The sequence below is a fragment of the Haliotis rufescens genome, unplaced genomic scaffold (assembly GCF_023055435.1).
Source record: "Haliotis rufescens isolate VD_foot unplaced genomic scaffold, xgHalRufe1.0.p SCAF_1, whole genome shotgun sequence".
Taxonomy (NCBI): Eukaryota; Metazoa; Mollusca; class Gastropoda; order Lepetellida; family Haliotidae; genus Haliotis; species Haliotis rufescens.
In genome coordinates, this window is record NW_025963779.1 from 30,410,335 (window position 1) to 30,436,386 (window position 26,052).

The 26,052-nt window shown below is 40.6% G+C and overlaps 1 protein-coding gene across 2 annotated transcripts in view; it reads right to left on the reverse strand.

The window, feature by feature from the left end:
• Positions 1-26,052, reverse strand: part of LOC124123945 (protein unc-13 homolog B-like) — a 212,886-nt gene that overhangs the window by 101,650 nt on the left and 85,184 nt on the right. For both annotated transcript variants that reach the window (XM_048394578.1, XM_048394571.1), the window contains exons 3-9: positions 24,484-24,583; positions 13,536-13,653; positions 12,864-12,987; positions 9,551-9,630; positions 7,487-7,535; positions 811-1,108; positions 473-490 (exon numbers count right to left, since the gene is read on the reverse strand). In XM_048394578.1, the coding sequence (XP_048250535.1) occupies positions 473-490; positions 811-1,108; positions 7,487-7,535; positions 9,551-9,630; positions 12,864-12,987; positions 13,536-13,653; positions 24,484-24,583 (787 nt within the window). The remainder of the gene's footprint in view (positions 1-472; positions 491-810; positions 1,109-7,486; positions 7,536-9,550; positions 9,631-12,863; positions 12,988-13,535; positions 13,654-24,483; positions 24,584-26,052) is intronic.

The window sequence follows — 26,052 nt, forward strand, 5'->3', positions numbered from 1 at the left end:
AAGACACCATACAGTTTGAAACTAGTGCAGTAAAGCTTAAGAAAGCTGCTTTTTGATTGGCAAATGTCAACTTCCTGTCATTTCATTGGTTGGCCAAAGATCGCGAAATGTTGTTCTGATGTGACCTGAAGTAGGATCTTCATGTAGCAGTAGCCAGCACTAAGATCTGATTGAATAAAGGTGCAAAGCCAAAACAACCATTTCAATATACTTATAATATAATATACAATAAAACAATTCAATAGCAACTTGTTTTACTCAGTTCAGAATGTTGCTACCAATAAGTGTCATATCTAAAGGACATGTGGATGATTAAATCTTTTACTAGTTTTCCCAGAACAAGGACTAAATGTATCGGCTTCTGTGGTCCCCTAGTTTCAGACGGCAGGTAAAAGCATGCACTGTTTATCATGCAGATGTACTATGTACAGACACTACAGGGAGATCTACTGAACTGTGTCAAACAGCTCACCTGGCAGGGCTCATCATACTGAAACAGTGGGAGGTAGAAAACTCATCTAACATTCAAAACATCAACTCCAGTAAGGCTTAACAGTCACACAAAACCAACATTGCTGAACAACTCCAAACCACAAAACAGGGTTTACCATAAGGATAGTGCCTTGATAGTCCAATCATATTTAGCACAGGAAAGTGGGCTTGATGTGGCAAGGGTGGAAACAAGACTTTGATAAAAAGGCTAGTCGACACTCTTGCCTCGGGAAGATAAACAGTGGTAGGAGTTTAGCAATTACAAGCAAATCTTATTGTAGGGGTTAGAAATGATCATATTACAATCTAACTGCTTACCTGTCGTTAATGAAAGATTGCGGCCGACTGTTGGGTCGACTATTGTAGTACAAGGGTTCTGAGTCGGTGTCACTTCGGCCTGGCTGGTACATGCCGCCATCTTGGTAGTAGTCTGGTTCCCGTTCAAACCCTCTGTCAAATGAGCGGTCAAACGAGTCAAAGCGAGGGTAGTCGCGATCCTCCCGCAACCTGTAGGGGTGGTCCGGGTGGCTGCGGTACTGGTGCGCTGATGTGTTGTGCTGGTGTTGTAAGGGGAAGTTGACATCGCTGGTGTAGTCACTGTCCTCAGACATTCCAGCTGAAACCGATTGGACAACAATAGGAAATCCACATCTCAGCCTTAAAGTCTGATCGACAGGCGTAGATAGTTAACAAAATAGATAGTTAACTGGATTTACATCTCAGGTTTAATGTCTGAATGACAAGAATAGATAGTTAACGGGATCTACATCTCAGGTTTAATGTCTGAATGACAAGAATAGATAGTTAACTGGATCTACATCTCAGGTTTAATGTCTGAACGACAAGAATAGATAGTTAACTGGATCTACATCTCAGGTTTAATGTCTGAATGACAAGAGTAGATAGTTAACTGGATCTACATCTCAGGTTTAATGTCTGAATGACAAGAGTAGGTACTTAACGGGATCTACATCTCAGGTTTAATGTCTGAATGACAAGAGTAGATAGTTAACGGGACCTACATCTCAGGTTTAATGTCTGAATGACAAGAGTAGGTAGTTAACGGGATCTACATCTCAGGTTTAATGTCTGAATGACAAGAGTAGATAGTTAACAGGATCTACATCTCAGGTTTAATGTCTGAATGACAAGAATAGATAGTTAACGGGATCTACATCTCAGGTTTAATGTCTGAATGACAAGAGTAGGTACTTAACGGGACCTACATCTCAGGTTTAATGTCTGAATGACAAAAGTAGATAGTTAACGGGATCTACATCTCAGGTTTAATGTCTGAATGACAAGAGTAGGTAGTTAACGGGACCTACATCTCAGGTTTAATGTCTGAATGACAAGAGTAGGTAGTTAACGGGATCTACATCTCAGGTTTAATGTCTGAATGACAAGAGTAGGTAGTTAACAGGATCTACATCTCAGGTTTAATGTCTGAATGACAAGAGTAGGTAGTTAACGGGATCTACATCTCAGGTTTAATGTCTGAATGACAAGAGTAGGTAGTTAACGGGATCTACATCTCAGGTTTAATGTCTGAATGACAAGAATAGATAGTTAACGGGATCTACATCTCAGGTTTAATGTCTGAATGACAAGAATAGATAGTTAATGGGATCTACATCTCAGGTTTAATGTCTGAACGACAAGAGTAGATAGTTAACGGAATTTACATCTCAGGTTTAATGTCTGAATGACAAGAGTAGGTAGTTAACGGGATCTACATCTCGGGTTTAATGTCTGAACGACAAGAGTAGGTAGTTAACGGGATCTACATCTCAGGTTTAATGTCTGAACGACAAGAATAGATAGTTGACGGGATCTACATCTCAGGTTTAATGTCTGAACGACAAGAGTAGGTAGTTAACGGGATCTACATCTCAGGTTTTATGTCTGAACGACAAGAATAGATAGTTAACGGGATCTACATCTCAGGTTTAATGTCTGAATGACAAGAGTAGGTAGTTAACGGGATCTACATCTCAGGTTTAATGTCTGAATGACAAGAGTAGGTAGTTAACGGGATCTACATCTCAGGTTTAATGTCTGAATGACAAGAATAGATAGTTAACGGGATCTACATCTCAGGTTTAATGTCTGAATGACAAGAGTAGATAGTTAACGGGATCTACATCTCAGGTTTAATGTCTGAATGACAAGAGTAGGTAGTTAACGGGACCTACATCTCAGGTTTAATGTCTGAATGACAAGAATAGATAGTTAACGGGATCTACATCTCAGGTTTAATGTCTGAATGACAAGAGTAGATAGTTAACGGGATCTACATCTCAGGTTTCATTTATGAGCAACAAGCATAGATAGCTATTAGGATCTATCTTGGACATTATTAGATACAGATAACCAATATGACACTTTATTATAACACGTCAACTTGATGTGAGATGGAAGACCTAAGTGATGCCGGTCTTAAATATGTACCACTTTGGTGAAACCCAAGAGCAAGGCATGGTGCCGTAAAACCTAGACACATAATCAGGGAAACATCTTGGATTCAAACCCACAAGCATAGATTTCTAGCAAGGGATGCAACTCTTCACCGCAACATGTGCCATCATGGATGACTGGTCCACCTGTGTCCCCTCCTACACAAAGACGATTGTTGTGTCACGTCACAGATCACACATCACAGATCCCGCGTCACAGAATGTACATCACAGATTGCATGTTACAGTTCGCGTGACACAGATCTCACATCACCATGATCACAGATTGAACGTCACAGTTCACAGATCTCAAATCACAGATTGAACATCACCATGATCACAGACTGAACGTCACAGTTCACAGATCTCAAATCACAGATTGAACATCACCATGATCACAGACTGAATGTCACAGTTCACAGTTCTCAAATCACAGATTGAACATCACCATGATCACAGACTGAACGTCACAGTTCACAGATCTCAAATCACAGATTGAACATCACTGTTCACACGTCACAGATCACACATTACAGATCGTGCATCACAGTTCGTGTGTCAAAGATCTCACATCACAGATTGAACGTTAAAGTTAACATTCCAGGAATGAAAGGGGAGTTCACATAGCAGTTAGGCAACCTCAAAATTAGGTGAAGCAGACAATGTGTCTATGACACCAGTTGAGGTGCCCAGAACCAGTCTGTCGGTAAACACAAGCAATCACAACAACCTCCACAGTTGCTTCCAATCATGGTATCATCCTTGCTGCCAAGGAACGTATGTCTGCAGTGCAAGACATTGCCTTCCATCATGGAGGCTAGGAGGTTGACAACACACCATATGCCGAGACTGAAAAATGTGCAAGGGCAGTCTCCAAATTGTCTTAAACACAGTCTCCCAGAAGATTTGCTGGTTGAGTCTGTATGGTAATGAATGTGTGGAATTAATAACTGGAGTTAGTTGGTGTGTCTGTGACCATGATGGCCACTGGGCCAGGAGAGTGGTGAAGCTGACAGCCTTATATTGACCTGTCAAACCACATATAATGGTAATACATAATGGCTGCTGGTACGTGTAGCTTGTTCTGCTGTCAACCAACCAGTACTCATCAGTCATTAAATACAATGATATACCACAAAAGACAATGGCTACTCAGCAGTGATGTATATCATAGTGTATCTCCTCCTCTGTGTCATGCAACACTAGCCACATGTGTGTCACTCTCTACTGTGTCACGCAACACTAGCCACACGTGTGTCACTCTCTGCTGTGTCACACAACACTAGCCACACGTGTGTCACTCGAACTGTGTCACTTACTAGCCACTTGTGTGTCACTTACTAGCCACATATGTGTCACATACTAGCCACACCTGTGTCACTCTCAACTGTTTTATTGACAAGCCACATGTGTTTTACTGTCACTTACTAGCCACATGTGTGTCACTCAACTGTGTCATTTACTAGCCACATATGTGTCACTCTCTCAACTGTGTCACTTACTAGCCACATGTGTGTCACTCTCTCAACTGTGTCATTTACTAGCCACATATGTGTCACTCTCTCAACTGTGTCACTTACTAGCCACATGTGTCATGTGTGTCACTCTCTCAACTGTGTCATTTACTAGCCACATGTGTGTCACTCAACTGTGTCACTTACTAGCCACATGTGTGTCACTTTCTCAACTGTGTCACTTACTGTCCACATATGTGTCACTCTCTCAACTGTGCCACTTACTAGCCACATGTGTGTCACTCTCTCAACTGTGTCACTTACTAGCCACATGTGTCATGTGTGTCACTCTCTCAACTGTGTCATTTACTAGCCAAATGTGCGTCACTAAACTGTGTCACTTACTAGCCACATATGTGTCACTCTCTCAACTGTGTCACTTACTAGCCACATGTGTGTCACTCAACTGTGTCACTTACTAGCCAAATGTGCCCCACTCAACTGTGTCACTTACTAGCCACATGTGCACCACTCAACTGTGTCACTTACTAGCCACATGTGCATCACTCAACTGTGTCACTTACTAGCCACATATGTGTCACTCTCTCAACTGTGTCACTTACTAGCCACATGTGTGTCACTCAACTGTGTCACTTACTAGCCAAATGTGCACCACTCAACTGTGTCACTTACTAGCCACATGTGTGTCACTCAACTGTGTCACTTACTAGCCAAATGTGCACCACTCAACTGTGTCACTTACTAGCCACATGTGTGTCACTCTCTCAACTGTGTCACTTACTAGCCACATGTGTGTCACTCAACTGTGTCACTTACTAGCCAAATATGCACCACTCAACTGTGTCACTTACTAGCCACATGTGTGTCACTCAACTGTGTCACTTACTAGCCAAATGTGCACCACTCAACTGTGTCACTTACTAGCCACATGTGCACCACTCAACTGTGTCACTTACTAGCCACATGTGCGTCACTCAACTGTGTCACTTACTAGCCAAATATGTGTCACTCTCTCAACTGTGTCACTTACTAGCCACATGTGTGTCACTCAACTGTGTCACTTACTAGCCAAATGTGCACCACTCAACTGTGTCACTTACTAGCCACATGTGTGTCACTCAACTGTGTCACCTACTAGCCAAATGTGCACCATTCAACTGTGTCACTTACTAGCCACATGTGCACCACTCAACTGTGTCACTTACTAGCCAAATGTGCGTCACTAAACTGTGTCACTTACTAGCCACATATGTGTCACTCTCTCAACTGTGTCACTTACTAGCCACATGTGTGTCACTCAACTGTGTCACTTACTAGCCAAATGTGCCCCACTCAACTGTGTCACTTACTAGCCACATGTGCACCACTCAACTGTGTCACTTACTAGCCACATGTGTGTCACTCAACTGTGTCACTTACTAGCCACATATGTGTCACTCTCTCAACTGTGTCACTTACTAGCCACATGTGTGTCACTCAACTGTGTCACTTACTAGCCAAATGTGCACCACTCAACTGTGTCACTTACTAGCCACATGTGCCCCACTCAACTGTGTCACTTACTAGCCACATGTGCGTCACTCAACTGTGTCACTTACTAGCCACATGTGTGTCACTCAACTGTGTCACTTACTAGCCACATGTGCACCACTCAACTGTGTCACTTACTAGCCACATGTGCACCACTCAACTGTGTCACTTACTAGCCACATGTGCGTCACTCAACTGTGTCACTTACTAGCCACATGTGTGTCACTCAACTGTGTCACTTACTAGCCACATGTGCACCACTCAACTGTGTCACTTACTAGCCACATGTGCGTCACTCAACTGTGTCAATCAATTGTTACTTACTGGCCATATGTGTTTCATATTACTATGGTTAATCCATCATGTCACTATACTAATATAAACTAATCGGGTCTTCTTTAACTTCTTTTGTGTAGTACATATATAATACACCGCTTCTTTCGTGTAGTATATAAACTTCTCCACTTTTGATAGTGGCGGATTCTACCAAATGTGGCAATACTGACACAAACTCTCACCACAAATTGTATTAATAAATGTATTATTTTGCATAATTTTTGTAACTAATGTAATTAATGTTTACAACAAAAAAACTTGCAGGATAATAATTAATATATAAATGTGTTAAACATAAGAAATCCACATCAAATGTCTTACTACAAGATATCTAACAGTAAGCTATGTTTATAACGAACATGCTTATAACGGACTGACCAACATAATGATTTTATTTTTTAGCCCCAGCCATTTGTTGTATAAATGCTGTATATATGCTTATAACGAACTAGTTCAGGATAACCATAGTTTGCTGTAATTAATACCATCAATCTTAATTGGTTAGAATGAATCTGAGAATTATTTCTATTGTAAGTTGCAGGCAATTATCTGAAATTTAATGATTTAATGAAATTTTATTATATTGTTTAATGTCAAAAATGATCTAGAACTCTATGGTTACACAATAAGTCACAAATTTCTTTCTGACTATACACAAATTCCTTCTGACTTTATATGTTTGCATAATGATATAACTTCAGTCAACATCAGTGTATGCATGACCAGATCGGATTATACATGTATCTAAATTTATTTTGACTGGAGTACGGTCAAACGTTTCCCAATTAGACATTTTGTACCTCTCTCTTGAGGCCTACAGCGGGTACCCGGGTAGGGTCGGGTAATAGGGGGTGGGTACCTGGGTAGTAAATTTGGGAATCGAACCCAGGTCTTCGGTGTGACGAGCGAACACTTTAACCACTAGGCTACCCGAATATCTAATAAACATAATGAAAAAAAGGTAACAATGTTACTATTGTTTGTGAAACTTTCTGAAAAACATGTATATTTTAAAGAAATGACGTATCTAATTATCCGATTCAAAAGTTAAGTGGTATATTCCCCCCTGCACGGCCATTATATTGATGAAGGATTTATTGAATTAAATCAAAGTGTATTATTTTGTTAGCTCCTTCCCTTATATGTTGACTGTCGATAGACGGAATATCTGGTGAAACATATGATCAATATACTTACACTGAGAATAGGATGGTGGTCGGCGCGGTTGTTCTTGTAATGCAAGCATCTGTTGATGATAAAAGAACAACAAATCTAAATTGATAAAAGAGGGATTAAGTAACAGATATACATCACAACAGAGTTTAAAATTTATTTATCCATGGTTCCTAACACAATAAATATCTCTCGGCCAGGAACATGCGTATGCAATCTGTCACACGTCAATACCTTCCACCTGATTACTATGAAGCAATACACTATTATCAGGAAGTTGCCTTGTACAGCGGTGCCACCGCCATGGTGGCAGTGTGGCAGTGTGGCAGAGTCCGTCCTGCGTCCAGGTAGAACATTCCCCTGGTGTACAACTGTGACAGTCTCTCACCACCAACCAAAACCATGCATCAATAATTCAGATTCCCAATTTCCTCAAAGGAACTTAATTTACATTTGTGAAGATTTCAGCATTAATCAGAGTAAGTGGAACCACCTGCTCCAGCATCCATATTGCTCTACTGTTGTTGTTGGCATCCATAAGTAATATGAGAATCATAACTATTAATATTCATGTAACTTAGATGAGAAGATCTAGTGAATGGTGAATACGGGTGAGTGGTGAATACAGGTGAGTAGAAGTACAGGAGGGTGGTGAATACAGGTGAGTGGTGAACACAGGTGAGTACAAGTACAGAAGGGTGGTGAATACAGGTGAGGAGAAGTACAGGAGGGTGGTGAATACAGGTGAGGAGAAGTACAGGAGGGTGGTGAATACAGGTGAGTACAAGTACAGGAGGGTGGTGAATACAGGTGAGTAGAAGTACAGGAGGGTGGTGAATACAGGTGAGTAGAAGTACAGGAGGGTGGTGAATACAGGTGAGTGGTGAATACAGGTGAGTACAAGTACAGAAGGGTGGTGAATACAGGTGAGGAAAAGTACAGGAGGGTGGTGAATACAGGTGAGGAGAAGTACAGGAGGGTGGTGAATACAGGTGAGGAGAAGTACAGGAGGGTGGTGAATACAGGTGAGTGGTGAATACAGGTGAGTACAAGTACAGAAGGGTGGTGAATACAGGTGAGGAGAAGTACAGGAGGGTGGTGAATACAGGTGAGGAGAAGTACAGGAGGGCGGTGAATACAGGTGAGTACAAGTACAGGAGGGTGGTGAATACAGGTGAGTAGAAGTACAGGAGGGTGGTGAATACAGGTGAGGAGAAGTACAGGAGGGTGGTGAATACAGGTGAGGAGAAGTACAGGAGGGTGGTGAATACAGGTGAGTAGAAGTACAGGAGGGTGGCGAATACAGGTGAGTAGAAGTACAGGAGGGTGGTGAATACAGGTCAGTAGAAGTACAGGAGGGTGGTGAATACAGGTCAGTAAAGTACAGAAGGGTGGTGAATACAGTTGAATAGAAGTACAGGAGGGTGGTGAATACAGATGAGTAGAAGCACACTTGAGTGGTGAATACAGGTGAGCCGAAGAACAGGAGGGTGGTGAATACAGGTGAGTGGTGAATACAGGTGAGTAGAAGTACAGGAGGGTGGATAATACAGGTGAGTAGAAGCACAGGTGAGTGGTGAATACAGGTGAGCAGAAGTACAGGAGGGTGGTGAATACAGGTGAGTGGTGAATACAGGTGAGTAGAAGTACAGGAGGGTGGTAAATACAGGTGAGTGGTGAATACAGGTTGGTGGTGAATACCCGTGGGTGTAGAATACAAGTCGATGGTGAATACAGATGAGTGGTGAATGCAGGTGTGGTGCCGAATACAGGTGTGGTGGTGAATACAGATGGTTGGTGAATACAGGTGAATGGTGAATACAAGTGGGTGGTGAATACAGGTGAGTGGTGAATACAGGTGGGTGGTGAATAAAGGTGAGTGGTGAATACAAGTGGCAGGTGAATACAGGTGGGTGGTGAATACAAATTGGTAGTGAATACAGGTAAAGTGAGGAATACAGTTGAGCAGGCAGGCAGATTTGATCAGCAACTGCGCAAGTGAAATCAGGAAGTACAATCAGCTGGAGATTAGAGGTGGTTGTGATTAAGCAGGTAACAGTGGCTGTGCTAGACAGGTGCAAGAAGTACCTCTTGGTTCATTGTGTTGAGGACTAAGAGCTTGTTTTGCAACTCAGCGGCCTCTGCCTCAGGCAGATCTGCAACAACATCTGAAGTCAGTCAAAGTACAAGGATATATTAGTGATTGCCTTCGCAAAGTATAACACATAATACAGGGACTGTGGCTCACATTCATGTGAGTCAAAGTACAAGGATATATTAGTGATTGCCCTCACAAAGTATAACACATAATACAGGGACTGTGGCTCACATGAATGTGAGTCAAAGTACAAGGATATATTAGTGATTGCCCTCACAAAGTATAACACATGGAGCAGTAATACAGGCACTGTAGCTCACATTCATGTGAGTCAAAGTACAAGGATATATTAGTGATTGCCCTCACAAAGTATAACACATAATACAGGGACTGTGGCTCACATGAATGTGAGTCAAAGTACAAGGATATATTAGTGATTGCCTTCGCAAAGTATAACACATAATACAGGGACTGTGGCTCACATGAATGTGAGTCAAAGTACAAGGATATATTAGTGATTGCCCTCACAAAGTATAACACATGGAGCAGTAATACAGGCACTGTAGCTCACAATTATGTGAGTCAAAGTACAAGGATATATTAGTGATTGCCTTCGCAAAGTATAACACATAATACAGGGACTGTGGCTCACATGAATGTGAGTCAAAGTACAAGGATATATTAGTGATTGCCCTCACAAAGTATAACACATAATACAGGGACTGTGGCTCACATGAATGTGAGTCAAAGTACAAGGATATATTAGTGATTGCCTTCGCAAAGTATAACACATAATACAGGGACTGTGGCTCACATGAATGTGAGTCAAAGTACAAGGATATATTAGTGATTGCCTTCGCAAAGTATAACACATAATACAGGCACTGTAGCTCACATTCATGTGAGTCAAAGTACAAGGATATATTAGTGATTGCCTTCGCAAAGTATAACACATGGAGCAGTAATACAGGGACTGTAGCTCACATTCATGTGAGTCAAAGTACAAGGATATATTAGTGATTGTCGTCAGAGGTCATACATGCCCTAATGAAGCCTCATAAAGCAGTTATATAGCTTATGAAGCTGCCCTTCTAGTCAATTCACGTGTGACTTCAACTTGAAGAAGAGGTCTTACACCATACATTGACATCCTCATAATGACATGAGGAAAACAGTTTTCAGGAAAGATTACTGAAACTGACATACATTTCCACTGACTTTATCAAGTTGAGCCTACAGTAACACAATTGCATTTTTGACTGTGCAAACCCTTAAACTTAAAACAATGGTTTGATATGTCAGACATTTAACCATTTTATGAGTGATTCATTCAGTTTTCAAAAGATTTACATATCCATAAAACCTAAAAACTGACATCTTGAATCTTTCCAAATGAAAATCCTACACCAAGTTTTGCAAATAATGAAATGGTAAGTAAAAGAAGATGCTGACACAATGGACCGATGGACGTCTTGACCTACAGAGACCACCGACAGAATCTCCCACTGATCATGTCAAGATGAGCGGATAATAGCCTACATCACAGCATGAACAGCTATCTGCTTTCCGATAACATTCATCATCAGGCTGTGGTAGCTTATTAACAAAATAAATTCATTCAGAAACAGCCATAATTCTAATGTCCATTATTCACATATGTATCTGATGTTGCTGTTCTTAATAATATTTAAAGGTTCCACTGCAAAGATGTTCCAAATCAACAGTGAGAATGAATATACCACAAAAATGATTCAAGAATATTAAATTCATAGAAGTAACACCCGTTATCAAAAGGATCACTAATCGAATCGCAAATCCAATTACCAAGTTCTTTGCACCAATTCAATTCTAATACATCTACACAACCCCACTGTACACTGAACACAATACTACTCAAAAGAGTGAGTGAGTATGGTTTTACGCTGCTTTTAGCAATATTCCAGCAATATCATGGCGGGGAACACCAGAAACGGGCTTCACACATTGTACCCATGTCGGAAATCGAACCCGGGTCTTCGGTGTGATGAACGAACACTTTAACCACTAGGCTACCAGACTTCCCCGCTACTCAAAAGAAGTTAAAGAACACTCAGTTTTTTCACATGGCTATAGTTAGTTTATCATGGCTATGACAGACTAACATGTGACCTATCCTTCTTGTTACATCTTACATAATGGCAGTTCATGTGACCTAACCTTCTTGTTACATCTTACATAACGGCAATTCATGTGACCTTTCCTTCTTGTTACATCTTACATAATGGCAATTCATGTGACCTTTCCTTCTTGTTACATCTTACATAATGGCAGTTCATGTGACCTAACCTTCTTGTTACATCTTACATAATGGCAGTTCATGTGACCTAACCTTCTTGTTACATCTTACATAACGGCAATGCATGTGACCTATCCTTCTTGTTACATCTTACATAATGGCAGTTCATGTGACCTATCCTTCTTGTTACATCTTACATAATGGCAGTGACCTATCCTTCTTGTTACATCTTACATAATGGCAGTGACCTATCCTTCTTGTTACATCTTACATAATGGCAGTGACCTATCCTTCTTGTTACATCTTACATAATGGCAGTGACCTATCCTTCTTGTTACATCTTACATAATGGCAGTGACCTATCCTTCTTGTTACATCTTACATAATGGCAGTTCATGTGACCTATCCTTCTTGTTACATCTCACATAATAGCAGTGACCTATCCTTCTTGTTACATCTCACATAATGGCAGTTCATGTGACCTATCCTTCTTGTTACATCTTACATAATGGCAGTTCATGTGACCTATCCTTCTTGTTACATCTCACATAATAGCAGTGACCTATCCTTCTTGTTACATCTCACATAATGGCAGTTCATGTGACCTATCCTTCTTGTTACATCTCACATAATGGCAGTGACCTATCCTTCTTGTTACATCTCACATAATGGCAGTTCATGTGACCTATCCTTCTTGTTACATCTCACATAATGGCAGTGACCTTTCCTTCTTGTTACATCTCACATAATGGCAGTGACCTATCCTTCTTGTTACATCTTACATAATGGCAGTTCATGTGACCTATCCTTCTTGTTACATCTCACATAATGGCAGTTCATGTGACCTATCCTTCTTGTTACATCTCACACAATGGCAGTGACCTATCCTTCTTGTTACATCTTACATAATGGCAGTTCATGTGACCTATCCTTCTTGTTACATCTCACATAATGGCAGTGACCTATCCTTCTCGTTACGTCTTGCATAATGGCAGTTCATGTGACCTATCTTTTTTGCTACATCTTACCATATGGCAGTTCAAAGCGAGCATCAATGAGGACGTTGTGTCCAGTTTGATGTTGGGTGCCGATCACTTCCCCGTTCTGCATAATAAGCTCAGCCTCCAGGGACAGCCATTTCCCCTCCCCCTCCTGTCAAAGCAAAACACATATATAATATACAATGTTCACATAAACGGCACTATTCTGATATGTAGACTACACACAAGACAAGCATGGAGCACACACTCAAACGACATGACACAAAGATGTGGCACACACTTACATCCTACATCATTAATCTATTACTCCATACATGATTCAAAAACACCCAGAAACCTCAACATGGCAAATGTTAATTGCATTTCAGTGGGATCACACTTGTAACCTTCGTACTTGTAGCCTAGTGAGTGAACAACTTGGTTACAGAGGCGTTGATAAATCACAATGCTCTTAAAGAGTCTGATAAAACACTCCCACTTGGGTTTGGCTGAGAATGTAAACACTCTGGGTTTGGAAAACCCACATACACAGGCTGTAGACATATATATCACCAATCGAACCAACATACATGGAAACACCAAGCACCATCTATTAACGAGTTTTAGTACTGTACAGCTGGGAGCCACTTTCCGCTCACTGGGCTGGTCCTCTTTCCACTAGACCACGGGGTCGTCTCTAGGGGAGGGTGAGTTATTTACCTGGTTGGAGTGGTGTATTTTGGTGAGGGGGAGCCAGTGGAGCCCAATGAGTTTGTCCCACAGCATTCCCTTGTTCCAGACCTCGACGATCAAGCCTGTATCAAGCCGCATTGTCTCGCTGGAAATAAACACAAGTATTAGTCCAGCTGTTGTCTGCTTTTAACTCATGATATTCAACTTCTTTCTGCTTTCTGAACAAATTCAGTATTCATGCTTTGTGACTTGAAACAAATTTGAAGCCACACACAATGACAAACATGATCTGTAGTCTCTAATTGATCAAACTGAGTGAAGCGCACATAAAATATATCTGTGTGTGTTTCTCAGCCCATTATAACATGGGAATTTGTCAAACAAGTTCCAACCACTAACAAATTGCTTGAAAACAGAAAACAAACAATTATCTCATTCTATGATTGCCGTTAGAAATTATCAGTTTTAGATGATTGCTTGCTTGCCAGTAGACGTACACTCTTCACAGACAATAGAAACTGCAACAGTAACACACTCCTCAAAATGACCTACACACACTGTTCAGACTAGAAAAGAACTGATCTTCAGCAACCAATGATTGTCCTAAGAGGCCACTAACAGGATCCGTTGGTCAGGCTAGCTGACCAATTGGGAGGATCTATGTTCATGATGTCAATCACTGGATTGTCTGGTCTAGACTTGATTATTTACAGACTGCCGTCATATAGCTGGAATATTGCTGACTGCAGCTTTAAACAACAAACAAACAAACACAATACACTGTGCAGATCAAACACACCTTTTACAGGTTAACTCCCCTGCTTTTAACACTGTCTCAACCTGCTGAATCTCTGAGCCAGGACTACTAGAGAATTTAAAATATATGCATAATATGCACTATTCCTATCTTGAACAAGACTGATTTTGCTCAAATCAGTCTCTGGACATGAGGCTAAAGTTGCACACTCTTCCATTTTGAGAACATCTAAAAAACGGTGATGCAACGGTGCTCTGGAGAGTACTAACATGTGGCCTGCAGAAATAAGGGTTGCGTCTAAAATGGTTATTCCAGTAATATACACATCTGCAATCCAAAACTAAATTCCAAAACCCTATAGCAATCAGTCAGCACATCCCTGCTTGTGTACATCAGGCAGATAGGTTCAGGCCTAAGTACCGGTAAATTGGCTCTTAACCCCTTTCTTTCTCAGGACATGTGAAAGGAAGTATTATAAATCATTCTGCCAAGATGGCTCTCACAGTCGAGGTCAACATCAAAGGCCAACTTGGAGATTGCAAAACTGATCAGGGAAATCCCAACAAAAGCATCAATTGATATGCAATTGATCTATCCTCCTTCGCCTGCGAATACTGCCGGTACAGTCAGCTTGCCTGGCTGAGGGCAGGAGCCACACACAGGTCTTCCTCAACTTTCACAGCAGACGCAACAAGAACATCTATAAATAACTTGATGATTTATTTACCCTGGATTTCATTACACCCTTGCAACATACCCAAAGCACTGGCAAACCTGCAGGGTGCCAGCCTGGGTGTACTTTATGTCTCTGGCACATGCTACATCAGAATGTCTTCCTCAAATCAAGGTCACGACATGAAGGCCCCGATAGTCTCACAACAACACTGTCTAGCTGCTCAATGTTATATTTCGGATGACACTTTCTTAGTAAAGTACAAATTCTAGTACTTATTCTGGTTGAGTCCAACCCGGGATTCGAACTTACACTGCCATAATGAGGCACTTAATCGCAACCACACAAAGTCAGCGATCTAACCCACTCAGCCACCAAGGCTTCCACAAAATGGAAGTCCGACAACTGGTAGTCTTGATCACATACTTTGTGTACCCCTCTGATAAGTGTAAAGTGTGAGTACCAGTTGTCAATTGTTACATTTCACCACTTTCTAAATGGCACTGTGTACTGTCTAGCTACTAAACGCTATAAACATATGGACATGTAGATCTGCAACACAACCTGAATTATTGGGAATTTGTGAAATTTGTGATGATAAATTTAAAACATATATGCCAGAGAATAATCAGACTACATTATCCGCCGAAAAAAATTCAAATGGGTGAAAAAGGCAAACAAGAGTCATCAGTAAGATGACATATCCTCCTGGCAGCTGTCTGTAAAGTAACCACAAGTAAATGTGCAATTCTGTATGTAATGAGTCAAGAGTTGAATGTTCTTTAAGAAGCATACATTGTTTACCAACAAAAGATCCACCATGGTCGCATCCACATGAAATGGAAAGTAAAACGTGTGTTTTTTTTGGTTTTTTTTATGCAAACAAATGACAAATTACAAGAAACAAGCGTATAGTCAACAAAGTCATCTATATCCCCCACCCATTTTAACACATTATGGTCCAAAACCAGGTAACTGACCCAACATTTCTCTTAGCCCATGTCAAAATAGCTGAAATGGAAATTCGAAAAAAAACATTTCTAAAACTCCTTAATATCAAATGGCACCTGTTCAGTATGTACTTTATATATGGACATGCAATGTTTGGCAAGGAAATATTTCACAGTTTATTTGTTATACTCCATAAGTGAACCCACCCAACATTTCTCTTAGCCCATGTCAAAATAGCTGCAATGGAAATTCGAAAAAAAACATTTCTAAAACTCCTTAATATCAAATGGCGCCTGTTCAGTATGTACTTTATATATGGACATGCAATGTTTGGCAAGGAAATATTTCACAGTTTATTTGTTATACTCCATAAGTGAACCCACCCTATATGAAAACTTAAATCCAACTAGTTGCCATGGAAACGTAAAAAAAAATATTAAAAAAATTCCTAAATAGCAAAAGGCACTAGTTCAGTATGTGCCTGGTAGACATGCAAAGTTTTGTAAGAAAGTATTTAACGTTTTTTGAGTTACGCTCCGGAAACGAACACCACCCTTATAGAACCTAAGTCCAACTTGTTACCATGGAAACGTAAATAAATAAAAAATTCTAAAATTCCTAAATAGCAAAAGGCAGAGCTTCAGTATGTGACTGGTAGATATGCCAAGTTTAGATCAAATACACTGTATTATTTTCGAGTTCTGCCCCAGAAAAGGAAATGATTACGGACGGATAGACGGACGGACAGACAGATTGGCTGATCGCTAAATCCCCCCGCATTATATGCCGGGGGGATAAAAAGTGGTGAAAATTATATGAATGGATCACTGAATATCAGCATGGACACATGGTGTTCGTGAAAAGGGTAAGCATGTCTTGCCCTGCCGTTTGTGCATCCATGCTGGTTGCTCAACACCACACAGCATTACTCCTGGTCTAGTGATGGACCAGTCTTTTCAAAAATACCTTTATGATTCGGATGCCACTGCTCTGATAATCCATAAAACAACCCATTGAATCAAAGTTGCCCAGTGGATGTTTAACTTTTTACAGATTGTCAACCTAAACAGCTGACAATGGACGTAAGTTATCGATATTGCTCATACCTGAAACATCATACTCACTTTCCCCCTTTTCCAGATAAAAATGTGCTTGAAGTTATGGACATAACTCCCCACGAGGTCTTGATGGAGAATGTAAGCTTGGGGAGGAGGGAAATAGGGGAGGGCCGAAGGCCCGACACAATTTCCCGACTCCCCGGGCTTACATTCTCCGTCAAGACCGAGGGGGGAGTTTATATCCTACTTATGAACCGTCTAAGTGAAAGAAATACCAGGGAAAATAAGAAAACATTGATATACCTTATAGTGCGGTATAAAAGGAATTCGATCAAAGCATGCGAGAGAAAAAACACGTGCAGCCTGGACTAGATGGAATCATGACTTGATAATCTGAACAAATTCACATCACCTGCTCCAGAGGCTCAGTGGGAAAACAGTGGGTTAGAAAACTTAACACGATATGTGAGGTTGCAGGTTCGATTCACTTCATGGAATTTTCATGTTTAAAACAAATTTCTGACTTTTAACCAATCAGCAAACACAATTGTGGTCACATCAAGAGGCAAGTTTATTTAAAAGTTAAATTTCACAGAATGCCCACTTACCCGGGCATTTTGAGGGAATAATCCTTTACAGGTTTACTGGAGAAAAGTTGAACCTATATTTATAACATTGTTAAACATTGTGACATTGTTAGAGGTTTATAATTTTAGTTCAGGTAGAAACATACTTGAATGAAACCATGATCCTCTGTATACACCAAAGAGAAGCATGCTTGAGCCTCCATGTACACTGGGCACATGAAAAGTAGAATCACTAATCCTTTACTTTGAGTGAATTGGGTTAATGTCACTTTGACTAGTAATTCAATCTCATCACAGCATGTCAGCTTTAAAGTAGCCATCAAGGGATCATTCCCAGAGCTTCTTAATTTCAAATGGGCATAACTTATTGTGCACTGTTTTTTAACCCATAAGTTGAAACTGATAGTTAAAAGAATTTTGCGCAGATGGGGAATTCCATAATGATGTGTTGAGGTCATGTGTGGCTTTAGGTCCTCCTGTCTTGTGGCACGGCTTGATGGCATCCTTTAAATGTGGGAGGAACAATGGAGGTGATGCAGGTCTCAGACATTAATGTTTGTTTGTTTGGGATTTGTTTGCAATTGGGATACAATGACATGTCAGCCAAGTCAGCAAGTCTGACCACCCGATCGCCTTAGTCGCCTCTTACGACAAGCACAGTCGCCTTTTACAGCAAGCATGGGTTGCTAAAGACCTATTCTAACCCGGATCTTCACAGGTACAGTGAGTGAGTGAGTGAGTATGATTTTACGCCGCTTTTAGAAATATGCCAGCAATATCACGGCGGGGGACACCAGAAATAGGCTTCACACATTGTACCCATGTCGGGAATCGAACCCGGGTCTTCGGCGTGACGGGCGAACACTTTAACCACTAGGCTACCCGACCGCCCCTCACAGGTACAGAGATTAATGATATTGGTGAGCCCATGATCGCAGGTAGAGTGAGTGAGCAAGCTTTTACCCAGCTTTCAGCAATATTCCAGCAATATCTCTTCAAGAGGAGACGCCTGAAATGAGCTTCACACATTGTACCCAAGTGGGGAAGTGAACCCAGGTCTTCAGCAGGACCAGCAGACCACCAGGTTACCCTACCACCCATTCACAGGTGGAATGCTGACAGACTAAGAATCATAGGATTCTGGCAAAAAGCAGATCTTGGTGCATCGATGACTCAGTCACCTGTGCACCCAATCCTCAAAGAAGTTAAAGAACACTCGATTCTTTTTTATTACCTACAGTGGCCATGTTTCTATGCTAGGCAATTTTAGTATCAGAGGCACAGGGATGGTGGAAGCATTATTTCCCAGACGTGACGAGTCAGTTGTTTTTTTCAGGAGTCGCCTATCCTGGTTTACTCATACGTAAGAAATACCACTGATTCACCACAGCAACACTAGGCATACTTCTGGCGGGAAGAGGTGGGTACATTTTAGCTCAGGACACTTTGGGATGGGCCATGACTGATCAACTGCATATTTACAGCTCTCTCACACCTCGATCCCCGAGTACAGACAACAGTGTGATCAATGATAACACTGAACCAGCGTCCTGCTGGGCCTGATTCAGAAGTTCCTAATCAAACCCTACTGGGACAATATGCCATAATCCAGCAGTGGCTTTCGACACTGTTGATGAAATATGTGCTTGGATAAAGCTTGGAAGTGTAGATCAGAGAAAGTTAACCATGTAAACTGTCCATAAAGGAAGCACCCCAGTTCCCTAGCTGATACCTACAGCCCCTGGACACAAGGTGCAGCAGGGACCACTGAGGGAGAAAACGGTAAAGCAGCAGATCAATGGGTAGAAATCGAAGCATTAATTTGCTTTGGGGGCTCTGTGTTACTGATTGGAATGATACACGTCTGACATCAATTAATACCGGTCTGATGTTGCCACGGTAAACACAACACAGACTTACAAGGCCGGCTGAGCTGATCAGGGAAAGGGAGATAATTAGGGTGATTATCACTAAACACTGGGACAAGTCGGACACAATGGAAGTGAGAGCTAAGTGATGGACTGAGTCGTCAGTGGGCAGGCTGTGGGTCAGTAGAAATAGGTTACACTGCAAATGAATGGAAGCATTACAAAGCGGAATATTGTCCAGTACTCAGGAATAATTAAGTTCAATGACTAATGATGTGGACTCCAGTTCTAATGCAAACAGAAGGCTATGTAGTTCACCTTTAGTGAGTAGGCCACAGACTCATATAATAAAAAACAATTCCTAATTTGACCCTGTTGGATGTTATAATCAGAAACTTTGGTGTATACGCATTTCAGTTTATCTCTGTATGTTTATAGTTGACCTACTGAAATCTACAGTTGACCTCCCTAATACATATAGTTGACCTACTGACATCTACAGTTGACCTTCATTATACATATAGTTGACCTACTGACATCTACAGTGGACCTTCCTGATATATATAGTTGACCTACTGACATCTACAGTTGACCTTCCTGATATATACAGTTGACCTTCCTGATATACATATAGTTGACCTTCTGACATCTACAGTTGACCTTCCTGATATATACAGTTGACCTTCCAGATATACATATAGTTGACCTTCTGGCATCTACAGTTGACCTTCTAGATATATACAGTTGACTTTCCTGATATACATATAGTTGACCTACTGGCATCTACAGTTGACCTCCCTGATACATAAAGATAACCTTCCTGATACATACAGTTGACCATCCTGATATATACAGTTGACCTACTGACATCTACAGTTGACCTCCCTGATACATACAGTTGACCTACTATTTGACCTCACTTAATATCTACAGTTGACCTACTGACATCTACAGTTGATATTCCTGATATTCACAGCTGACCACTCAACAGCTGACAAACCTATATCTACAGTTGACTTACTGATATCTTGTGGGCAGGCCTTTGATAGAGACAATGGGTTTAAAGTCAATCTATAAATTGTGTACTGACATACCACAGCTTTCATTACACAACAAATCTATACAAAGCCTTTCCTTCTCAGCTCCTGTCATAGCCTTGACACGTACGTCCCTGGGCTGCACACTAATCCAAAGATACAAACAGAATTTCCTTGACACTGATTAGAACTACAAAACGAAAAACAGGACAAATTAACATATAAATCCTGATATCATATTGCTGACCTAGTGCAAGAGGCTTGAGCAATACTCGGCAAAGCAAAAAGCCACGACTACATTTTCCTTCTTTACAGCTTCTACAAACGCTATTCAAATCTTTGGAAAAGCATGAAATTCAAATACAGCCATCTTAAAAAAGTAGAATGAAATTCAAAAATGAGTTCTTTTACATTCGGGATCCACAAAGAAAAGAATCAATATGATTAAACTCCTTACAATAATCAATAAGTTTGACTCCTTTACTTCACAGAGATAATCTAAGGGTGTATATTTGATTCGGAGGTTGCATGTCTTATGGCCACATCAAATAAACTGTGAATCTTTATTCTGCAGACAATGAAGAAGTGTATGCGAAGCCAACTCCCAATTTCCGCTGCGACAAGCACGTCGAAGTGATATTGCTGAGTCCATACACCCTCGGCTCTGAGCACACACCAATAGCTGCTTGTAGTCACTGATAGCAGCAGTTGACATTTGGCTTCATTTCAACCACTAAGGCAAGATTTATTTTCATGATGTGAAATTGGGGCCATGCTGACACCTGCACCAGCATAGTTAAGATGGCTAGCAACAAATTGGACAATATAAAGACACAAACAAGAGTTGATTGGTTGTCAAGGGGCAAGCAGTCATTGATGGCATAACACTCTCAATAGGTTCCCGTTCAGGCCCCCAGTTTCATTCCTAAAACTAATTTGCAAATTTTCAACGATGAAAAGTACTTGATGCTCTGGCTACAAAGGGTGATGGGAAAATTGCCAGCATCTCAACCTTAAAAATGTTAAGTAGTTGGTTGGTTTGTTGGTTTGTTTGTTGTTTTACGCCACACTCAGCAATATTTCCAGCTATATGACGGCGGTCTGTAAATAATCGAGTCTGGACTAGACAATCCAGTGATTGATATCATGAGCATTGATCCTTGCAATTGGGATCGATAAACATTAAGTAAATACTGTGACGATTGCAACAGGTGTAATAACTGTTTGAGCCTGAATATACAGACCTGCTCAGAGGCAGATATTCGGCCCCAAGTCCCCAGTGAATGTCATTAAAAATTCACAAATTGGAAATAAAAATTCCCAAGTTATATTAATCATTTTAATATAAATATGACCAAATTTATGGCTTTGTATAGGTAACCTGCCTTTCTCTTTAACAGCAGGACCAATAAAAGGAAGAGGTTTTAAAGCTAAGTTTTATATTATTGCATTAAATACAATCTCAAAATATAATGTTAAACTGCTTATAAATTTTGAACAAAATAACGATTTATAACCTAATTTGCCTGCCAGGGGCAGTTAGTTCAAAACTCCGAGATAAATCCATAAAATAACATGTAGCAAAGCTGTGACATCAGTTTCAAACCATTTAAAATAAAACACCTACACATAAGACCTTACCTCTGCATCAATAAAATATAGCCATAATGCTCTTCAGCACACAAGATTTTCTGGAATGTTTGCAACATACTATGTTGAATCATAAGACAATAAGATCCTAAAAGGCTATAAAAGACGGGTCTTTTTTTCTAAAAATACGAAAGAAGTAACTTGAGCTTCTACACAACAGACACGCATATACACTGTGTATTAAATTACAAACAATGGTTCATAAAATTTGTAGGGGCCAAATTACATTTTCATTTTCCATGGCTGTCAAAGATTAAGGAAAGATAAGGAACAGAAAAAGAGCAAGAAAAAAATTTAACACAAGGGCGAATATCCTGTCTGCCTACAACATACTATTGCTTCCAACATACTACAGTTGGTTTTCAAAAGGGTCCTGACACCTGTACCCTGTACCTGTACCCTCAAACCCCCCCCCCCCCCACTCCCCCAACACACACACACACACCCCGATCTAGATCCACCTATGCAACATATCTTGCAAAATCCACAAACTTAAACGGCATATACAATTTCACACAACAGAAATGTCAGTGCAATGGCCACAAATTACATTTCCGATATGACAGCACTCTTTTGTAAAATTTCTGTGAGCAGCATTTACATGGTTTAAACACCGCTGCCTGAAAGAACACACATTGTAACTGAAGATTACAGTTAGACCTGACATAAAAATGAAACACATACAATCCATTTAATTACATGAAAACATACTTCCTCAATATCAAATTTCATAGAGATACCTGACAAATGATGGCGCAATGGGCAAAATGATATTTTCAAAATGGTTGCTGACGTAGTTTTATATTTAGAGGAGAATTTGGTGAGGAAATTTAAGAACCTCTATTGCCTGAAGCAAGCTTGTCCACTACACCATCTTGTTTCCGCGGAGACGCTGACAATGAATCAGGTTACAAAGCACGGATGACAGAGAACAGATTATGCCTGAACTACACTTTGTGTAAGCTCAAGCGTATTTTCTCAAGTTTGCTTAAAATTAGCATCCCCATACGAGGAGACATGGCCATTTAAGTGCTCATGTGAACCAACACACATCCCATCAGACTCCTCCAGAGGACACATAGTTGGATGATTTGTGCCATCACGGAAAGGTCAGACAACTACTGTGGAATAAAAGAACCTATTTCTGTCCAGCTTGTGACATAACATACACTTCATTTTCATTGCCTGGCTTAATAGCTGGCAGAAATATAGCCGAATGAAACAAGAGTGAGTGAGTGAGTGAGTTGTGTTCAGCTGCTTTAAATTGATTGTTTGTTTGTTGTTAAACGCCGCACTCAGCAATATTCCAGCTACATGACGGCGATTGTAAATAATCGAGTCTGGAACAGAAAATCCAGTGATTGACATCATGAGCATCGATCCACGCAATGACATGCATCAAACAAGTCAGTGAGCCTGACCATCCGATCCTGTCAGTTGCCTCCTACGACAAGCTCAGTCGCTTTTACAGAAAGCATGGGTTGCTGAAGACATAACCCGGATCTACACTTCTTTGAACACTATTTCAGTCGTATTGAAAGCGAGGATTATATCCTACCTAAATATTATCCTGGGTTAAGTTTTATTCTAGAGTATAGTATCTGGTATGGGTTCAAATTCACAAGGGAAATTCATCCTGACACTCGGGATACCCAGGATAAAAAAGAGGGAAGGATAATATTCACTCTTACAGTGGGAGGACAATCCAGAGTGATGAAGATTTTTCACATTTATCGCTTTTTTTAAATTGTGAAGATTGTTTCCTATTGTAACGTAGTCCTGTCTGTAGATACTAGGGACAAGTCTAAATTTACTCCCCGGGTACCCACCCACCTATTACCTGACCCTACCCGGTCACCTGCTGCATGTCTCAAGAGACAGGTACAAACTGCCTGATTGGGACTAGTTTAAGGGTATCCCTGGCAAATTGTATTTAGATACACGTATAAAACAATCTGGTCATGCATACACTTAAGTTTCATCTTTATTCAAACATATAAAAGTCAGAAGGAATGGGTGCATTATCTGAAAGAAATGCGAAAACAGAAGTGACTTGTTGTGTAATCATAGAGTTCTAGATAATACTTGTCATTAAACAATATATCACGTGACGGAATCGGGTGGTCTGAGGCTCGCTGACTTGGTTGATGCATATCATCGTATCCCAATAGTGTAGATCGATGCTCAACATGTCAATCATTGGATTGTTTGGTCCAGACTCGATTATTTACAGACCAGCGTCATGTAGCTAGAATACTGCTGAGTGCGAAACAACAAATAAACAAACAAAGTAACTCTGCAGCATGTCATTAAAAACGTACTCAAGACAAAGTTATGAAGGCGAACGAGTACAGAACATGTATGTTTATGGAATGAAGCCAGGTCGGTACTTACAACAGGAACTCCTGCTCCCAGCATGGGTTGTTCCCCTTCACCTGGATCGTGGTCGACTTCACATTCTGCAGCTTGAGGGTCACATAGCTGTTGAAACGTTCTGAAAATAGATACAGCAAAATATAGGGCTGACCACACAATACATATCAGTATGTATAAGTAGCAAGCATCATAACACTTGCTCCTTGCTAACTATACATGTCCTTAAATGTTTGCTCCTCAACCATGGCATGTCCTTAAACACTTGCTCTTCAACACAGCATGTCCTTAAACACTTGCTCTACAACCACAGCATGTCCTTAAACACTTGCTCTTCAACCACGGCATGTCCTTAAACACTTGCTCTTCAACCATGGCATGTCCTTAAACACGTATTGTCATTCAACCATGGTATTTATTCTAACATGCACCCTTCAGCTATGGCAATTGTCCCTATATCAAACACTCTTCGACCACGGCATGTCCTTAAACACTAGCTCTTCAACCATGGCATGTCCTTAAACACTTACTCTTCTGCTATGGAATGTCCTTCAACATATAACACCCTTCAACCATGGCATGTCCTTAAACACTTACTCTTCTGCTATGGCATGTCCTTCAACATATAATACCCTTCAACCATGGCATGTCCTTAAACACTTACTCTTCTGCTATGGCATGTCCTTCAACATATAACACCCTTCAACCATGGCATGTCCTTAAACACTTACTCCTCTGCTATGGCATGTCCCTACATCAAATTCTGTCCATTCACAGCATGTCCTAGAAGTTATGCTCTCAAGCAGGGAGAGGCAATGGCTTAATAATAAGCTCTAGCACCATACCCTAACCTATATGCTTTTCTGCCATGCCAGACCCTAATTCTATTAAACTACGTTGTGTCCAAAAATGACCTGCTCATCTGTCATGACACATCGCCGGACATACACAGACCCACTACGACCAGGGGCCCCTTTCACAAAGCGATCGTAGCGCTACGACTATCGTAACTTCTATTCTTTAACATAGACTTACGACCGAGAGCGCTACGATCTCTTTGTGAAACGGGCCCCAGAGATTTATCTAGGATTCCAAACTAAAGGCCAATGGCAATTTTCTTTTTTTAATCTGTTCAATATTGGGATTTATTTGAGATTGTTATTTTCTCAATTTCAGAGTCATTTTAACTTTGCATGTTAACATTGAATTCAATGAAATAATGTAAAATTAGCCATTAAAGCCTCTTCCCATTTGTTGGCCCTGTTATCATAGAAGTACAAGTCACCTTGACAAAACCATCACGTTAGTTACAACATTAATAACCACAGTTACTAACATGAACATGATGAATTGGAATAATTCTAACTTGGGAATTTTTTCTGACATTTGATGCGGACTTGGGGCTGTATAATCGACTTCTGTGTAGGTCTAGATAAATACCCGCAACAGATACAAGATGTCCTTAAACATGCTCATTCCTGTAAAAGACATCTCAAAGATTTATGTTTCTGTCATAACATGTCTCCAAATAGTCACTCTCCAACCACGACATGTAGATGTAAGGCCGTGAGTGGCTGATTGTGTTAGGGG